Raw genomic sequence first — 17340 nt, forward strand, 5'->3', positions numbered from 1 at the left:
TACAAAGGAAGGGACCGTGATGGAGGCTATTCTTTACACTACTACTACTACAACTAAATGACATGTTGATAGATGCAAGTAGAGAAAAAGAATGTCTCAAATATAATGCCCAAATATAGAATAAACAAAGCCTGTCAAATGTTCATTTTAAACAGGGGGAGCGATCCTGAAGTGGAGTTCTGGGCCAAGGCTCCAGAGCACCATCTGTTGGTCCTAAATATGCAATGGCTGTGTCCAAGACTGAGTGGGAGTCACGTTTGGAGATGGTAAAATAAATAAAACCATGCTGTACAAACATGTCAGCAAATTCAAATGTGAATGCATGAGAGATAGAGTGCAGGTGACGTTAAGTCAGGGAATTTTGCGATTCTTCCACCATGTGGCTGGTTTTATGAGTGAAAACATGAAGTGTAACTGAATGTTGTGACGTTATTAAAATGTTGACATGCTTTGGAACATACTGGAAGCCTACTTGTTGTCTTATGAAAGCAGAACTCACACTAGAAAATCGAATTTATTGCAAAAGGATAGATATCATATCTTATTACACTATTAAAATTGTGGAAATGTAGTCATGGAAGACTTTTGATGACACTGAGTGTAGCGGAAGAGTGTGGAAACACTGATGTACTTTGGTTGTCCTTTTGCTTGCATTCTTCCATAAAGTAGTTTATCTTAAGCTGGACCTTCTGTCTCTTGATTTTGACAGGTAGACAAGAAAGTTGGATTATTAGAATTCCAGCTACTTCATTGCTAAAGTGACGGTTCTAACAATGCATTCATCACTGATTCTGACTGAAATTTGCATGCTGAAGAAATACATGCTGTACAGAGAGAGTGAAGGTATCTCTAGTATAGAAAACCAGATCAATAGTATCTGTCGTCATGGGCAGATTCATTCAAGTCAAATAGTATTTATATGTTTTTTCCAAGCTGGGCAATAAGATTCTTCTGAAATTCTGTCCAGAAATATGGCCTCAAAACGGACTCCTCATTGCAAACACACAACCTAATTTATTCTGTCAATAAAGAGGCATTCATTTTCTCAAATTTGATTTTATTTAGGGCGCTTGAGGTGGTGTGATGGGACAGCAGTGTCAAGGTAACTAATACAAAGATTGTTATCACGTCTAAGTCAGGGGGAAACATAACACAAAAATTCATCAAATCATCCTAATTATTCCTTTTACAACCCAATTTCGAACATTTCATTGATTTATTGACATAAACATTTTCGTTCTTCTCAGTTTTGTGTTTCAACATTTGTGTAACTGGTAGACAACAAAGTGAGAATCAACTGAAAAACATAAATATAATATATTGAAGTAACAATGAAAACACAGAGAGTCATTTCAGATCTTGTGGCAAAATGACGTGTTGATGGCAAGTTATGTAGTTATAACATTGTATGTACCCGAACACTGCGCCATACATCAGGTATCATGATGTATTATTCAGAAAGGTTAATAATCATACAAAGGCTTTCACTTAAGACAAAATAAGTTAAACCTGCTTCTCAACAACTTCAGACATGAATGACTGATTAAACACACGTACTCCTCTCAAACACTGTGCTCTGAAACCAATCGTTCTCTAATCTCCAGAAGTCAAGCAGAAAAAAACACTCGTGCATTTATTCCTGCATTGAACTGCATGTTGATACATTATCCTCAATGTGCCTAACTGTATCCATCTTGTAGTTTTGCTGATCTAGCGGCGCTACGAGTGTGAAAACATAACAGCAGCACGCCAGTTAACATCTTGGAGGTTAGGCATCGCTCAGGCAACGGAAAGATTGTCTGCATTGGTAAATATCACAAAAGTCCACGTCAATTGTTGTTTTGAAACAGTCTAGTCTCTGGCATCAAAGGTTCACAAATTACTTTGAAAAATGCCACTCTACCTGTTGCATTTACGGTGAATGGAGATACACTGTATACAGTGTAATTGTCCAATGTGAACGTAATCCCTGGGGAGACTGGGCTGATTTAGGAAAGAGAAAATAATAATGGCTTTCTATCAGTGAAGCCAAGACGATAGCGAGTTCACATGTTCATATCTGCTTTGAGGTATTATTCATTCAAACATTATTACAAAAGCGTACATGAACTAACTGGGGAACACAACACTGTGTCCAGTTTATAAGCAAAACAATGTCACATTTTTGTGTAAAAGGCCAAGAAATAAACAGAAGGGGTCATCGGAACTTAATATGTACTGCATATTAGCAGTGAGTTAAAACCTGCATTAGGCAGCATTTAGAAGAGATTTGCCCTCTTCTTCATATTATTACGTTTCCACAGAGGAAGTCTGTCAAATTCTTGAAACCCCATGCCAAAGATCTCAAAGAATGAATCCGGGGAAAGGTGACACTGCAGAGGAAAGCAAGAAAGAATGAAGTGGACTGCGGAAGAAGCGGCACAGTTAATCTGTTTGTTGCTTCTTTTTTTCTTCTAAAATAAAACTCATACTGTAGGTTTGAAACGAAACTATGTCCTCATGTTGTTTTGAAGGAAACCCTTTCAGCAGATGATGCCACTCTCAAGGAATGTATCAACATTCATGTATGTGTAGTATTTTACAAAAGGTCCAGCATTTATTAAATGGAAAATATTGAAAACACATTTTGCACTTGAACTGGTGCGCTTTTGGGCAAACTTCAGTGTCCAGTTTAGACATTTAGTTTCATTTAACAAATGGCAATTACAGACAAAAAAATAATGCAAAGTCGTCAGTTCAGCCATGTAAATGATGCTTTTCTCACATGTTACTGTACCTCAAGTCTTGTTCTGTCAACATCCCTGGGAAGTTTCACTCGTCCTCTACTACTAACTGCGAGCAGTTCATACGGGTAGACCTTAATGAACAAAAAGATTGGTTAAGAAGGCTTTACAAGTGGATTATCGCACATGCTACGCCTAAACACAATCTTTTGTACACTTACGCTATGAGCTATTGAGATACGAGGTGGAGTTTGAATAGCATGTGCCATGCAAATATGCATCTTGTATAACCGCGGTACAGTTGTCATGCACAGCAGTACTCTATAGTACCAGTGCTTCAGCCTTCAGGGACAAACACAAGATTCTGCTTCTTTAGCCTTTGTCAAAAGACTCAGTGTATTTTCACATGTGCTTTTTGAAGGAAACCGGTAATTGTTTTTCTTGTGTTATTCTTATTCTGGCATGCGATCTTCTGAAGGTGCCTATAGGTACAGAACATTACAAGTCTTTGCAGTGAAAACTCTCCTCTGGTACACATGGACATACAAACAATACTTGCTTTTGATTCCAACAAATTAGGCATAGACACTCCTCTGTCCATTCGTGCTAATGGATGTTGACCGTCGTCGATGAGCTGCAGAATGAAGCAAAAAACGTGCAATGGGAAAATGCCATGGCGACATCAATCACTTCAAAGCTAAAAGCCAAATTACTGCAAAACAGCATGTTTATAAAATGTGTGGTTGGAGAGTCAGTTATGCAAACAGTCGCAACACATGCATCAATGAAGAGATCTGCAAGCTGCGACTACAATTGAGTTGAATACATCATAAAACATGCTCATGCAGACAGTGAGGGGAGGCCAGTCCAGGGATTCAAGATCACTTAAAGCTCTTCCCACATACCTTCAAGTCTGAAAGGTAAAGAACAAGCAACACCAATTAGCTTCTCAAGAATTATCCACTGAGTTGATATTATAATAAATCAACAACATCCATGTAGGATGATAACGATGTCTACATGTACTAACCTCTGAATCTGTCGCTGCTGTAATGGGAGAAATCAGCTGACCGTGGCTTAATGAGAAGGAAAACGGAGGAAACATGAAGTGCTGATTGAACAAACCTCTTTTTCCAGAGTTACAAACACAAGGAAACAAAAAGCATGCAACTCTTTTGTACTTAGCTGTTATCTAATAATGTATCTTTGAACTAAAACCAGCCTATCAGTTCATAGCCTTGCACCATAATGCTAAAGGCAGCTTTGTGATGTTGCTCTTACCGGATTGAGGCCGTTGCCACCATATCCAGGCAAAGAGGATGTTTGGGTTGTGATGGAATTTGGATCTATGTGAAAGTGAAACAGCGAACAGATTAGCTCCCCGTGAGGCGATTTACAGTCAGACGCGGCTCTTTGCCCAAATTAGATCAGACTCACTGAGCAGAATATACCTCGCCAGCTCCTTTTCTTAGCCCTTTGCTAAGTGTTCTGAAAAACCGACATCTCAGGACTGCTCTGCATTTATATTTACCACAGAATTGCATCAGTAAGTGCTTGACAGAAGAAAAGGTCACAGCGTACCTTGCTGTTTATATATTGGGGGCCTCCTGTACATGTTGAAGCCATCGTCTGCGGAGAGAAAAGAATGCTGCGTCAGCGGATCATTTATTCGAACGCACAGCATATATTGTAATAAACCTCTGTCGCATCTCCCTTTTCCCTTTCACTGTTTTGAACTCATGCATTGCATTCAAATTGTATTTGTGTTCTTTTTGGTTCAGAGGACATTTTCCCTGAAAAAGACTGGGACCACTATCAGTATAATAGAGCACCCGCACATATCATTTATGTATTTACTCAGAACAGCACAAAGAGAAGTAAAGGTTCATCACATGTATACTAATTGTAGTTAACTTTACATCAATTATCCAAAAACAAGCGTAGTAAACCTTTTCTTCAGTACAGTCTCATTTTATGTTTCAGAAATGATCATCAAGATCATTTTAAGGATCTCAAATCGATTAAATATAAATAACAATTATAAATGGCTCACTGCTCACAATACAGAAATCAAGACTGTGTCGGCTGTTAGTGGGTTGTGAGTGATTTTCAGTTCCCACCCACAACACATGCCAGAGCTTACTGGTTAGAGCTTGTCATATCTCATCAGCACACACACACACACACACACACACACACACACACACACACACGATAAAAAGGCTTTAGAAGATCACAGCACTGCTATAAATAGGCACGGCTGTAGAGGAATATGTGAGAACAGGCACAGAAATATTTACTTATTGAATCAATCAAACCTGTTTTATAAATACCTACTTTGATCTAGATTCTGATAAAGGATTCCTTTTTTTCAGAGTAAGAATTAAGTGAGCGACGGGTGAGGCGGCAGAACAAGAGAAACGAAAAAGTCGGATGAAGTCAAATATGCAAAAGAGGAAAGGAAAGGAGAAGACCAATGGATTATCTGAAGGGAGCGGCTAGCTGCTACAGTGTGTGTGTTTTCAGCTGTGCTGTTTTCTACGGTACGATATGATATGAACAGAGTCTGAGTGGCTGGCTGACAGTCTCTGAACTTTGACCACTAGATGGCTCAGTGTTTCTAACAACAAAGTGAAACACATCTCTGCCATCCATCATATGAATGCCAACTCTGACCCTTAAACCAGCTTGTTTTCAGTATTTGGTTGTTGTAGAAATTCTTAATTCACCATTGCACTCGGCACAGTCCATACAGTTCAGAATATAAAATGGTGTGCTCGCTGACAGATGTAAGTGCTTGATAGGTAAGGCAATAGCAGGAGGGGAGAAGGGATGCAGAAGAGCACGGGTTCTTACCTTTGGCATGAGGGAGTAAGTGGTGACATAAAGGGGAAGCGGGGCATGTGTCATTGTTGCCAGACAAAGAGGGAGAAAGCATCAATCCTGTTTGTTATTCCACGAAAGAAGTGGAGTGAGGAGTTGTGGAGGTGTAGGAGATAAGGGAAGGTGGCAAAAAATGGAAAAAGTGAGCAGAGGGAGGTTAATATTTTTGGTGATAAGAAGAATACGATCTTTCTGCTTTTGTCCGCTCCTCTCACCTGGCCGGTGGAAGTGTTGCGGTGATCTGGACAGAGTTGGAGTGTAGCTGTGACGATTGTTTATTGTATGAACTCCAAAAGAGCCGTGGCTTGTAGATTTTGGTACGCACTTTCCGACTTCAAAACTCTCCTTGAAAGAAGGCATAGACACAAAACCAGCGTTGAATGCACAACACATTTAAAATGAATTTGCGTCAATGAGTGTTGACACGTATGATTCTAATCGGGGTCTGGCATATACTGCATGTCACCTGTAGTAAGTCTAAGTACAGCTAATAAAAGACATATTTACCTCTGTGGTTTCAGATACATTTCCTGGTGACTGAATCAAAACAGAAGAAGAAAAATGAATGTACGAACCAGAAAAAACAACAACAACATACATTGTAGACACTTCCGGTGAAAACCTTGTATCTCCAAATGTGTCTGATATGAAAAAGAAAAACAACCTTATCATAACCACTGTGCAACGTTTAACATGATTTGTAAGAGAAAGACATGTGCAATCGTCTCAACTCTGTAATCCTTCAGATGAATTTGAAATCACAGAGTTATGAGGTTTTACATGAAGACAGATATGAAGAATAGGAAACAAAAGGAATTTATTCTAAAGGTACTTTCAGTCAATTATTCTTAGCAGAGATCATGAATGAATGCTCAATGACGCAGTAGAGAGCAACTAACCACTTTTGTTTCTTTATCAACTGGCTCCATATTAAGTATGCCAACATTCTCTGATTGTATTTTAAGTTGCTATCAACCCACTTCTTAAAGATGGAAGTAGCATGTATACCTGCCAAGGATCTTGACTTTGAATTTAAATTTTTTATAATTTATTACATTTTTTATTTGACGTGTAGAAGTGCTATTGGTCCAAAACACACACATCTGACCGTTTGTTTTTTTGTGTGCAAAGAACAGTCAAAATGTCAGCAGAACAAAGCAAGACCTCACATGGTTTGCCGCACAAATCAAACCAAGAAAAAACAGTGAACGAATGACACACAAACATCTCACCGGATACAACTCGGATGATTGAACAAAGTTACCTCTGGAGGGCTTTGCCTGTCCTGTCTGATGCCTTTCTTGTCCAAAGTAGAGGAGTTGTTGTTCACGGACGTATAAGATATCATATCAGGATACTCGATGTCATATATAGCCTTGACTCTGGGAATGGCTGCCAAGTCTCGGTAATCAATGATCTTATTACCTACTTTTGCCTGGGACCAGGACAGGGAGGAGAGGGGAGGAGGCACACAGAGGGTGAAGGACACAAGGAGCAGACAGCAGGGGTTAAGTCAGGTGACCAGCCAAAGGTTACGTAACACATGATTTCAGGGAGGACTTCAACTTTAATCCCACAACCCCATTGTGAGTGATCAGAAGACTAGAAAAGCGCAATACAAGTACAAGTCCATTTACCATTCATCACAATGGTCTGACTTTGGCCCAAAAGGTGGACAGCTTAACATTATAATCTGTGGGGGTGAAGTTTATTCCTCACAATAATCAAAGTAGACTGGATGGAGGAAGCAAAAGGACACCGAAAGCACCGGGTTTGCTTTTGTAATCAAATTTCAATCTGAATTGCCAATGAATTCAAATTGACCCAGCAAATAAATCGAAATACTGTACAAGTTCAATATGTGGCTGATTTGAGACAACCACAATTGAAATCCTGTCTTTCTCTCAGAAGATGACAACTAGATCCGATCAGCCAAGGTAAGGTTGGAAAGTTATGTTTCAAAATTTTTAATTTAATTTTTATGTTCTTTAATGTTTTTCCACATTGGCTATTCTCTAAAATGTTGTCGCCAGAACTTACACAGATGGTCCGACCAGGACTCCCTGGGGTGCACGAGCCCGGCCTGGAGCAGGAGCTTTCAGATGAGGATCGAGTCGGCTAAAAGGGGTAAAAAAAAACAAAAAAAACATCCATTAGTTTGACTCATATAGCTGAGAAACTTACTGCTTCGGCTCAGGTGTTGGTTGACAGCTTCCATTGTTTTTCTCTCAACGCATAGTCCCTGTCACACATGTGGGTAAACGCAAGCACTAAGAATCATCGTGCAGCAGTTTGGGCCTGGCGTCATGCAGTTTATGAGCATTGCTCCACATTGTAATCAGCTAAAAAGGAACAAAAGCACCTTTATTTGTACCGAATAATGATATGAGCCAGACTTTTCTTTTGCATGGTACAAACATCATACATTGGTGGCTGTTACTGTAAATTGTGCAGGTACAAGCAGATGACATGCATGCATCACTGTGAAACTTCACAATATGCTACGGCTAACTTGTGTGTATGCATGAAATGAAACGACTGCATTTACAATTCTTTAAAACGAGAATTAAAGTTATCGAAAGGAACTCTCACTCTATGTGTCAAAAGGGTCTTCGTTCTGCTTCCTTGAATTAGCACATGAGATCTTATTGGCCAGCCTGGTGAGCGAAGCGAGTGCAGTTAATCTCAAAAAACGTGAGATTACAGCCTGCTCACTCTAGAAAAAACCATCAGTGCAAACGGCACAATATTAACCTTTAGTTTCTGTCGGGGGAAAAAGAAATCAAGACAAGGTGTTTTGGGTCTGCTGACCTGGGAGGGAAGAGAATGTGTAAATACAGCGACACCGTACTCACACTCGCATCCTCCTTGTAACAGCAATTGCAGCCCACTGTTAACTCGTTATTTTGAGAAGTTACAGATGATATTGTGACATGACATGCCTTGACAGAAATCTGTGTTTGCATGTTTCTTTCTGACACACATTGAATTGTTCAGGACTTACCATGAAACTGTCCTCAGTTCTGCTGCTGTCTCTGCAGTCTGGGTGCCAAACTGTTGATCCTGCCAAGGCAGCGACATTATGGCAAATAAAACAAAATTACAGCAGTATTTCATTTCCATTTAAAAAATCATTTTCAATGTATGTATTCATCCAAGGCTAAGTCTCAAACTGACCTTGCACATACATGTCTTCACCCTCCCTAAACATTTTGTCACATCGGCTGCATCTTGCACAGCTGGGGTGATAATGTTTCTCCCCCGCCTGCAGCAGACGATGAGAAAGGCAAAAGTGTCAGAGTTAGGCTTTATTACCAAGAAATAAACTAAGATATGATAGTCCAGGCAGGGGATTCCAACCTTTTTGGATGTGAGAACACGCATCAAATCAGGGTTTAAGACGTAGAAATAATCTGTTAATAATTTCAATAATAGTCTCTGTCTGCGATGGGTTTTCCTCATTTTTTCCCCCACATTGAAAACTCCAGAATCTATGAATATGCAATTGTGGGTGACACAAGATGTCTCCTACTTAACTGATATCGTCCATTCTTAGTGCACTGAAATGTTCACGTAATTACACTTAATTGCAGAGAGTTACGGTGAACACAGAGACGCTTTCCCTGTTCAGCAGATGAACGTGAAAACAATCTCTGCACGTGTATCATTCTGCACAGTGACGCTCAAACATCCAAGTGAAGTTAGAATGATAAGATAATACAGATTTTTGAATGGAGAGGGGCAACAAAATCATGAATTCAAGATTAGCTGTTGAAATAAAAAATAAAATAGGTTTTAAAAAATAGGTGAATTGTTTCATTCGAAATTATAAATGTGTTAGAAACACCAACCGTCAAGTCATTGTGAAAACAAAGAATATTTAAGAAAAGCTAAGTCACTAAATGCCTTTCAATTGCAAGTCATGCAAATAAAAATACAATCAAATCTTACTCTTAACTCAAAGTAAAGATTTCTCACCTCCAGGACTTTTCCACTTATAAACTTCTGACATGCTTCACATTGTACCCCAAATTGAATCTGGTAGTCCCTCTCACAATATGGAACGCCATCCCTGAAAGAGAAGCCGTTTCATTTTCAACACACATTTCTGTGTATTAGGTGCCAACATCGTTTCTACATCGAACCTTTCTTAATAGAAAAAAGGTAGAGCAGGCCGGGTATGGAGAAAGAATGATGGGCAGCAGATTTGTATTTACTTGCTGATATATTCTCCGCTCAGCACTGTCCGGCAGGCTTTACACTTGAAGCAGCCGAGGTGCCACTGGCGACCCAGCGCTAACAGAGCCTGGCCGTTCTTGATGTCTCTACCGCAGCCGGAGCAGTCTGAGAACACACACACACATATTCATTAAGAGATAACATTCAACATCCAAATGAACCAACACGACACGAAATGTGTTTGGCCAAGTCGATCCGGTGATACCCACGTTCAGGTATATTCTTCTTAATTACTTCAGGATGTAAATGTTTGAACTGAACTATTTGAATAAGCGCGTTTCTGTCCAGTCCTAAAGACAGATCCTCTTAATCCAGAGGCTTTATGAGTCTGAATCCTCAATTGATCCCTGTGCTATCTATTGTTGTCAGTTGGATAAGGTCATGTTAAGATGGAGAGTTTAGGTCTGCTGGATCTCTTGGTCCATAGTGACTCATTGACCTGGATCCCAAGAGGATGACAGGATTTTGAAGGCAATATCAGCTTGGCCAAAGTCCACTGCATAATCCGCTGTCTGATTATGTCCGCATGGGATCAAAGTCTGTTCTAAAGCTCCATCAATAGATAGTTTTGATCTGAATGCTGGATTAAATGTCCAAAGCAAATCATACAAGAGTGCACTTACTGCTGGAACAGCTGATGTCATTCGGAGTCGGAGACAGAGGGCGGATACAGCGCTGACAGAGGCAGTCCTGTCCACTGAAGGTGACACAATCCCCAGCAGGAAAAGGCCGTCTGAGAAACAGAGAAACAGACAAATGTATACCACACAATTCTTTTTGCCTCAGAATTCCCAAAACGTTACAAATACTTCTTTTTTTTTCCACATTTACTTGCAAACGGTGCACACAAAGCAGGCTGGGTGGTAGGTCTTCCCCACCACTGTGACCACCGCTCCCTCCACAAATTCCCCACAGCTGTTGCAGAGCGTGCCGTGAAGCCTCTGGAAGTCCAGCGGGCAGAGGTAGTCGCCGTTCTTCATGAAGAAGCCACTCTGAGCCAGGTCACATCCACACACTGCGCACACACACAGGTACAGGGCGAGACGGATGACAACAGGAAACATTAAAGCTGCAACAATCGACTGTTTTATTATCTTTAATGTGCCACTCACAGCCTCGTTTTTGCTCATCAGCAGCTCTGACAGACAATAAATGTCTGTGTTCTTTTATTCTCTTTCAAAGAGCTTTGGGGCAAAGAATTTGTAACTTGACACATCTGTTTTGTATAAATGTAATGATTTAAGTCTTTTGTATCATGTATATGTACTTTTGGGTCAGTAACTATGAATTTACTGTTGTAATGATCACATTTTTTCAGGCTTTTGTCATCGTAAGTTAACAACAACTACGTAATCCACCAAAGAGATGAGATATAAGCTATTTGCGCTGTCTGACCTCATGATTCTGCCAGGGTTTCTGAAGTGTTTATGTGTTTGACAGGTCACTGGAGGAGGAGGCAGTGTTTTCTCCCCGCTTGTTCAGAGTCATTTGATAGCACACAGCCCACCCAACACCGTCTCTCTGAACCTGCCACGACGTAATGCACGGGACAAATGGCAGCGATGCCCAGGACAGATTTGTGCTGCTCTATTCCTGTCCTCCTGCGACTCACTCACAGCGTACGTGGATTTACTCTGAAATTACAATTAACTTTAATGATGAATCTTTACCTGTATTCTGATGTTCATAATTGCATGAAACTGAGTCTTACTCAATTAAACTGACACATACCGGTAGTTGTTTTCACTGGGACAATTGCTTAATTTGCATTTTTTCTGAACCATAAAGTTTAATTAACTTTGACAACACTATTACGGATCACCAAAAAAGGCTGATCTTCAATCACATTTTGAAACATTTTGAGTCAGCCCCTGATTTAGTGAAGCCCACAGAGCCCTTCGATCCCCAGGTCTTCCCACTGAAGGCCCCTGTGCTCTGAAAGTCTCTTCGTTTCCTCTGCGCTGTAAACACTCTCACAATGCGATGAAAGGCCAACAACACGACAAGCTTGCCGGTTCCCATTAGTGGGGACGACAGCCTGCTGAGGAAATGTGTTTTCCACCAAACAAAGGAGATTCACACAACAGCCCATTGTCAATGCAGAATATTATGTAATAAATTGAATTTGATGGCACCAGCTGGCTGACTGGATAACCAGCAAATTCCTCTCAATTTAAAATTCGCTGAAAAAAAGGTGTTTTGATGCAACCTAAAGGGGGAAATGGTACTTGCGTTTCTGCATTTAAAAAAAATGTAAAGTCCCCACCACAGTTGTCCAGTCCTGATGAACAGTGTTAGGCTGATGCATTATTAGGCATCTGATGGTCTTCATGTTACAGAGTAGCCTACGAAACACTTCTATAGGCACCACTATGAATACACAGTGGAGAGGATCTAGCCTATATCAATCAGTGATTTGGAGCAAAAGTCAGGAGTTCAGTCATAACATGCGTTCAAGGCAGCCACGAATTCATCTCCACTGCACATGAGGGAATACATTCATTGGATAAGTTTCCAAAGTATCCAAATTTAGAAACCATTGACCAAATCAGTCTCAATCTGACTGACGTGTGGTTGCAGGATATAGTCCCAAAGTGCATATATTGACGGTACTACTCACCCTTGCAGGTGAAGCACTTTATGTGGAAGTGGCTGCTCTGTACGCGCAGCACCTGTCCTTTGCATGGCTCCCCACATCTTAAGCACTCGATGACTTGCTTCCCCTCTGGAGAACACGGCTGGCTGCCATCCTGAGAATATAGCACTGCAGGAGAGAGAGGAAATAATGAATCAGTTCAGTCTTAACAAGTTCATTAACGTTGTTTGCCTATCGGCACATCATATGAAATGTCATTTTACAGGACCTGTAAAGGCCAAGTGTTGGACTTTACTGTCTTTTTGCCTCCTCCTTTTAAAAAGAAGCTGCCACTCTCTGTTTATTCGGCTTAATAATGAAGCAACAGTCATGAAACCTGCATGTAATTGTTTGGAAGTACTTCTACAGAAAGTACTGTCGCCTGTATGTATCTGCTAGTTTTAATGTGATATCATGCAAAGAAAAGTTCAAATGTCCTGAACGATTTTGCAAAGCTGTCTGCTACAAAAAAATGTGGAAAAACACAAGAGTCAACACAAGGAAGTACTTGGATATTTTACTTAAGTATTAATACCACAGTGTAGAAATACTTTGTCACAAGTAAAAGTCCTGAATTAAAAATCTTACCTATAAATTAGTCATTGAAATATACTTGAATACCTGAAGTAAAAGTACTCATTAGGGGGATTCAAAATCATATATTAAATTACTGGATTATAATTATTGATGCATTAATGTGTAATTGAATTAATAATATGAATCTACAAAGTAACGAACTAATGTTGTCAAATAAATGTAATGCAGTAAAAGTACAACATACCACCTCTTAGATGTAGTGGATTAGAAGTGTAAAGCATCAAACATTGGAAATACTCAAGTAAAGTACAATTACCTGCAAACGCAGTGAAGTTTGTTCGCATGCGTACATGTGTTAATTAGGAAGAAACACAAAGTGCAGCCTGCTGATGGGAATGTCATTAACTTTTCAAGTCTTTGATCACAAATTAGCCGGCACATTTCCCAATACTTCCAAACGGTTCATCCTTTCCTCATTACAGTACGATTCAAAAGTCCTTCCTGTCAGTGCTCACACAACTGAACGTAATAAAGACAAGCTTTTCTTCGGCACGGAAACATATACACGCGCACACACAGTCACAGTAATCATTCTCACGAAGAAGCCATGATTACACCGACATCGATCAGGGTATCCTTGACTCTAAAACCCAATATACCGGTAGTCTCGTACTGTAGCAAGAACCTCATTCCTTCCGCTTGTGTCTCTTTCGTGTTCGTATGGCAGCAGAAGCAGTGGAAGTCTGCACAATCTAATCACAGTCCACTTGAGAGCTCTTGAATGTGATTAGCAGAGGAGAGAGGGGAAAGAATGTGGCACGTGGAGAGCAACGTGAACGTCATCTTTTCTTTTTTTTCATGTACACTTTTGCCAAAGAAAACCAGATAAGACCCACTCTCTGTATATGTGACGAACATGGATGAGTTGTGTCGAAACAGACAGATTTCCTCACACTTACTTTCCCAACTCAGTCTCACGAACACCAAGAAAACTGAGTCAAGTACATCGGTATGTGGCCCCAGGTCTGCCCCACAACACGAGAGGTTTGTCACTATGGTAACACACATAAAGTAACTAGATTAAGAGAGCAAGCTTCCAAAAAGGTTCATATAAATCTCGCTGTAACTGATTGTCCAGTTGGGAAGACCTTATGCAGGGCTGTGGGGATGAAGAACTTCCACAGCTGCTGTCATGCAGACGGCATTAGTGATGATAGTGATGAGACAAAGACTAGTAACCGATATCTTAACATCCTGGAGCAGTCTAATTAAGTCTGTGTATCCACACATGTCACTGAAAAGCTTAAAATGGAAGCAAAAAAAAAACAACAGTTTGGTCATTTTAGATTGTTCCTTTTTTGTTAATGACAGAGCTTTGATGCCAACACAACAACATCACAGAAATACTGATTAAAACTGTTTGAAGGTTTTGTTTTGAACGGAATGATGCCGAAGGACAGGTGTTGTACTATGTGTATGAAGTATTACAGCACTAGTGTGGTATTATCCTGTATATGAAGCATATCCCTTGCACAGTATACGTTTAGTGTATGCGCTTGTCAGTGGTAAAACTCATGTGTGGAGTCCTCAGATGGAAGTGTTTTAGGAATCCAAAATGCCTTCTGTTCTTTCTTGATCTTGCTCAGAAGGTGAAGCTGATATGGTGTGAAGTATTAGCAAATGGTAGATTTAGAAAGAGAGCAAATGGTGAGAAACCCGAGAGGGACAGTTAATCACACAACCCAGCATCTCCAGCTATGCAAATCTGCATCTGTGTGCGTAAGGAGTGAGTATCTGTCTTAAGTCTTCAGAATGTTTTTGTAGTAGATGTAAATATACCTCATTCTAATTGTATGTAAAGTACGAAGTAATCCATACAATGAGGTCATGTAATAACTTTCTCCACTCTTTCTGAGTCAGAGTCACGACAGCGGCACAATCAAATATCTATCTGTTCCCTGTGGCTGCAAAATAGAATAAGCAGAGAGACACACTGCTAAAATCACATGCTGGTCTTAACCCAATGAGGTGCTCTACCATTAGCTGGAACAGCTGGGATTGCACTTTCCCCTACTTGGCAACCATACTATTTCTCTTCCAATTCAGTTATTTGGGGAAAGGTTTGAGAATCATCACTGTTTGCGAATCTTAACAGGTGAAAATATTGCTTTTAGTTTCCAGGCTTCACGTACGCAGATGACAAATAAGATGTCGTTTAAACAGCACTGTACAGTACAACACAATGTTAAACGCACGAATGGTATAACACGACCTGCAAGAGCAGTTAAGACAAAGTCATAATTAGTTTTGACCTTTAAATCAATCAAATGCCACCATCACCAGTTGCAAGCAAATCATAAGTAAATAAAAACAAACATATAACACAAGCAGACACACACACACACACCCTCTCTTTCGCATCCGATACCACACACACAATCACACACACACTGAGAAATGTCTACCTTTCTCTTTCATGACAGTTGGTGTCTGCTCATCTGTTGCAGCGGATCCCAGTGAGGACAGGAACGAAGTGGACTGCTGGTCCAAGGGAAAGGGGGTGGTCCAAAACACAGAGAGCAGGAGTGTGAGTGTGTGTGTGTGTGTGTGTGTGTGTGTGTGTGTGTGTGTGTGTTCTCAAAGAGGACAGTATGGCATTGTGCTTCTGAAACATGCTGAGCAAGAGAGTATTTGAACTCCAGACATTTAATGCTGATGATAGTTGTGTCTTATTTATAAATCATTTTGTATTCTGAGGTAAGTCACATGAACTTTGTCGGGCTTCCTCCGCTTCAAACTGCTTCAGATCACATTTACTGCGCCTACAATAACCAGCTCTTTACTGTGCCTACAATAACCAGCTCATTGGTGGCGCATTTAAAAATGTCGAGACATATTTCTGTTACTTTTCAGAAAATTGCCATAATATGTTTGTGTCTATGACGGGACTGTTGCTCAGCGATTACATTACCTGCTGCTGGTATTTTTTGTCCTTTTCAAAAACTCTTCAGCATGTTGTGACTTTTTGTAACGACCAAACTGAATATATATCGTCTCCGAATACACACAGGCTTCTATCGTCTGCGTAGAAGTAATTCAACCTGATAAATGAGGCACAATATTCACGACAAGTGTGATTAAAAGTGTGTGTAGAGGCAGGGTTAGGGTTAGGGTTAGGGTTAGGGTTAGGGTTCAATCAAAGGGTTGACAGCAGTCATTGATTTCTCACATGTCCATATGACAGACCGATTGACCGAAAACCTTTAACACTCACAGAAATGAGGAGCTGTGGTGATGAACAGTAATGCCAGTTGACCAGCAGACATAATATTAAATGTGTGCAACACTGTTTGTCTAGCAGACAGTTGCCGTGTTAAATCGAATTAATATTTAGCCTTTTCCAAGTTGGAAATAAATGGTATACATGAACAAAATGCCCAAATTATAAACGACCAAGATATCACCCATGCCAACCACATAAGGAAGTAAACTATTCTTCACCTGACACCTCTGCAGGTATACTGGCCAACTTCTCACACAGGATGTAGTCGTTGGGGTTGATGAAGGGCAGCTGCGCCATCATGGACTGTTTAGGAATGAGGTAGAGAATCTCTGCAACTTCACCATCTTCAATAATTGACATGCGCCTGACAGAGTTCTTCCTCTTGACCCGGTCCACAACTACCATTTCATTGCTGTTGCCGGAGCCGCAGATCCCGCCCAGGTTGCTGAGGTTGAGGAGGCCCGACACGCTCGTGTCCTCGAAGGCTTCCGGCCACACAGTTCAGGCTGCAGACGGACACCAAGTGAGAAACCATGAAGCAAATCTGGAGACGTTTAAAACCCTCTTGTTGGATGTCGGGTGTTAAGTTGCCCTCTGAGTCTTTGTGACTGACTCAGCGTGTGTGTGTTGTCCATCAGGCTGTCAAAGACTAACTCCTACCACACGGGAAGATGAAGTAAGGGATATTTTTAGGGTTTATCTTCACGGTAAACAGAGGATCTGAGCTCAAGACAGTCTCAGGCGACCTTCTGGCCTCTATTCCAGTGACTCGTGCATGTTTCTAGTAATCTAGTGACTGGGGCACTCGCGTAAGAAGATTATGAGCTCTATTGTATCATCCAGTTGTGTACGCAGCTAGAATCATTTGAGTCGATTTAATGTCTGTCTGATCTTTGTTTGGATTATGACTGAATACAAGGACCAGCTAGACACAAAATACTTTTTTCAGGAACCTTTCATAACCCTCCTGCTGCAAATGTTGTACATGTGATTGATTTTTGTTTGTTTCCCTCTGTAATCTACTGTGTTGTTTGGCATGG

General features: G+C 40.6%; 1 protein-coding gene across 1 annotated transcript; it reads right to left on the reverse strand.

The window, feature by feature from the left end:
* Positions 1–3604: 3604 nt before the first annotated feature.
* LOC306795494 (actin-binding LIM protein 1-like) lies at positions 3605–16705 on the reverse strand (the record flags this gene model as incomplete). The annotated part of the gene is made up of 17 exons (XM_079294027.1): positions 3605–3636; positions 3754–3799; positions 4005–4069; positions 4305–4352; positions 5580–5666; positions 5822–5951; positions 6871–7041; positions 7647–7724; positions 8361–8417; positions 8611–8669; positions 8784–8871; positions 9585–9678; positions 9824–9950; positions 10469–10578; positions 10677–10860; positions 12466–12609; positions 16519–16705. 17 exons carry the CDS (start codon positions 16703–16705, stop codon positions 3605–3607), a joined length of 1707 nt encoding a protein of 568 aa, XP_079150153.1.
* Positions 16706–17340: the final 635 nt, after the last annotated feature.

This window comes from Melanostigma gelatinosum (genome assembly GCF_949748355.1).
Source record: "Melanostigma gelatinosum genome assembly, chromosome: 21".
Taxonomy (NCBI): domain Eukaryota; kingdom Metazoa; phylum Chordata; class Actinopteri; order Perciformes; family Zoarcidae; genus Melanostigma; species Melanostigma gelatinosum.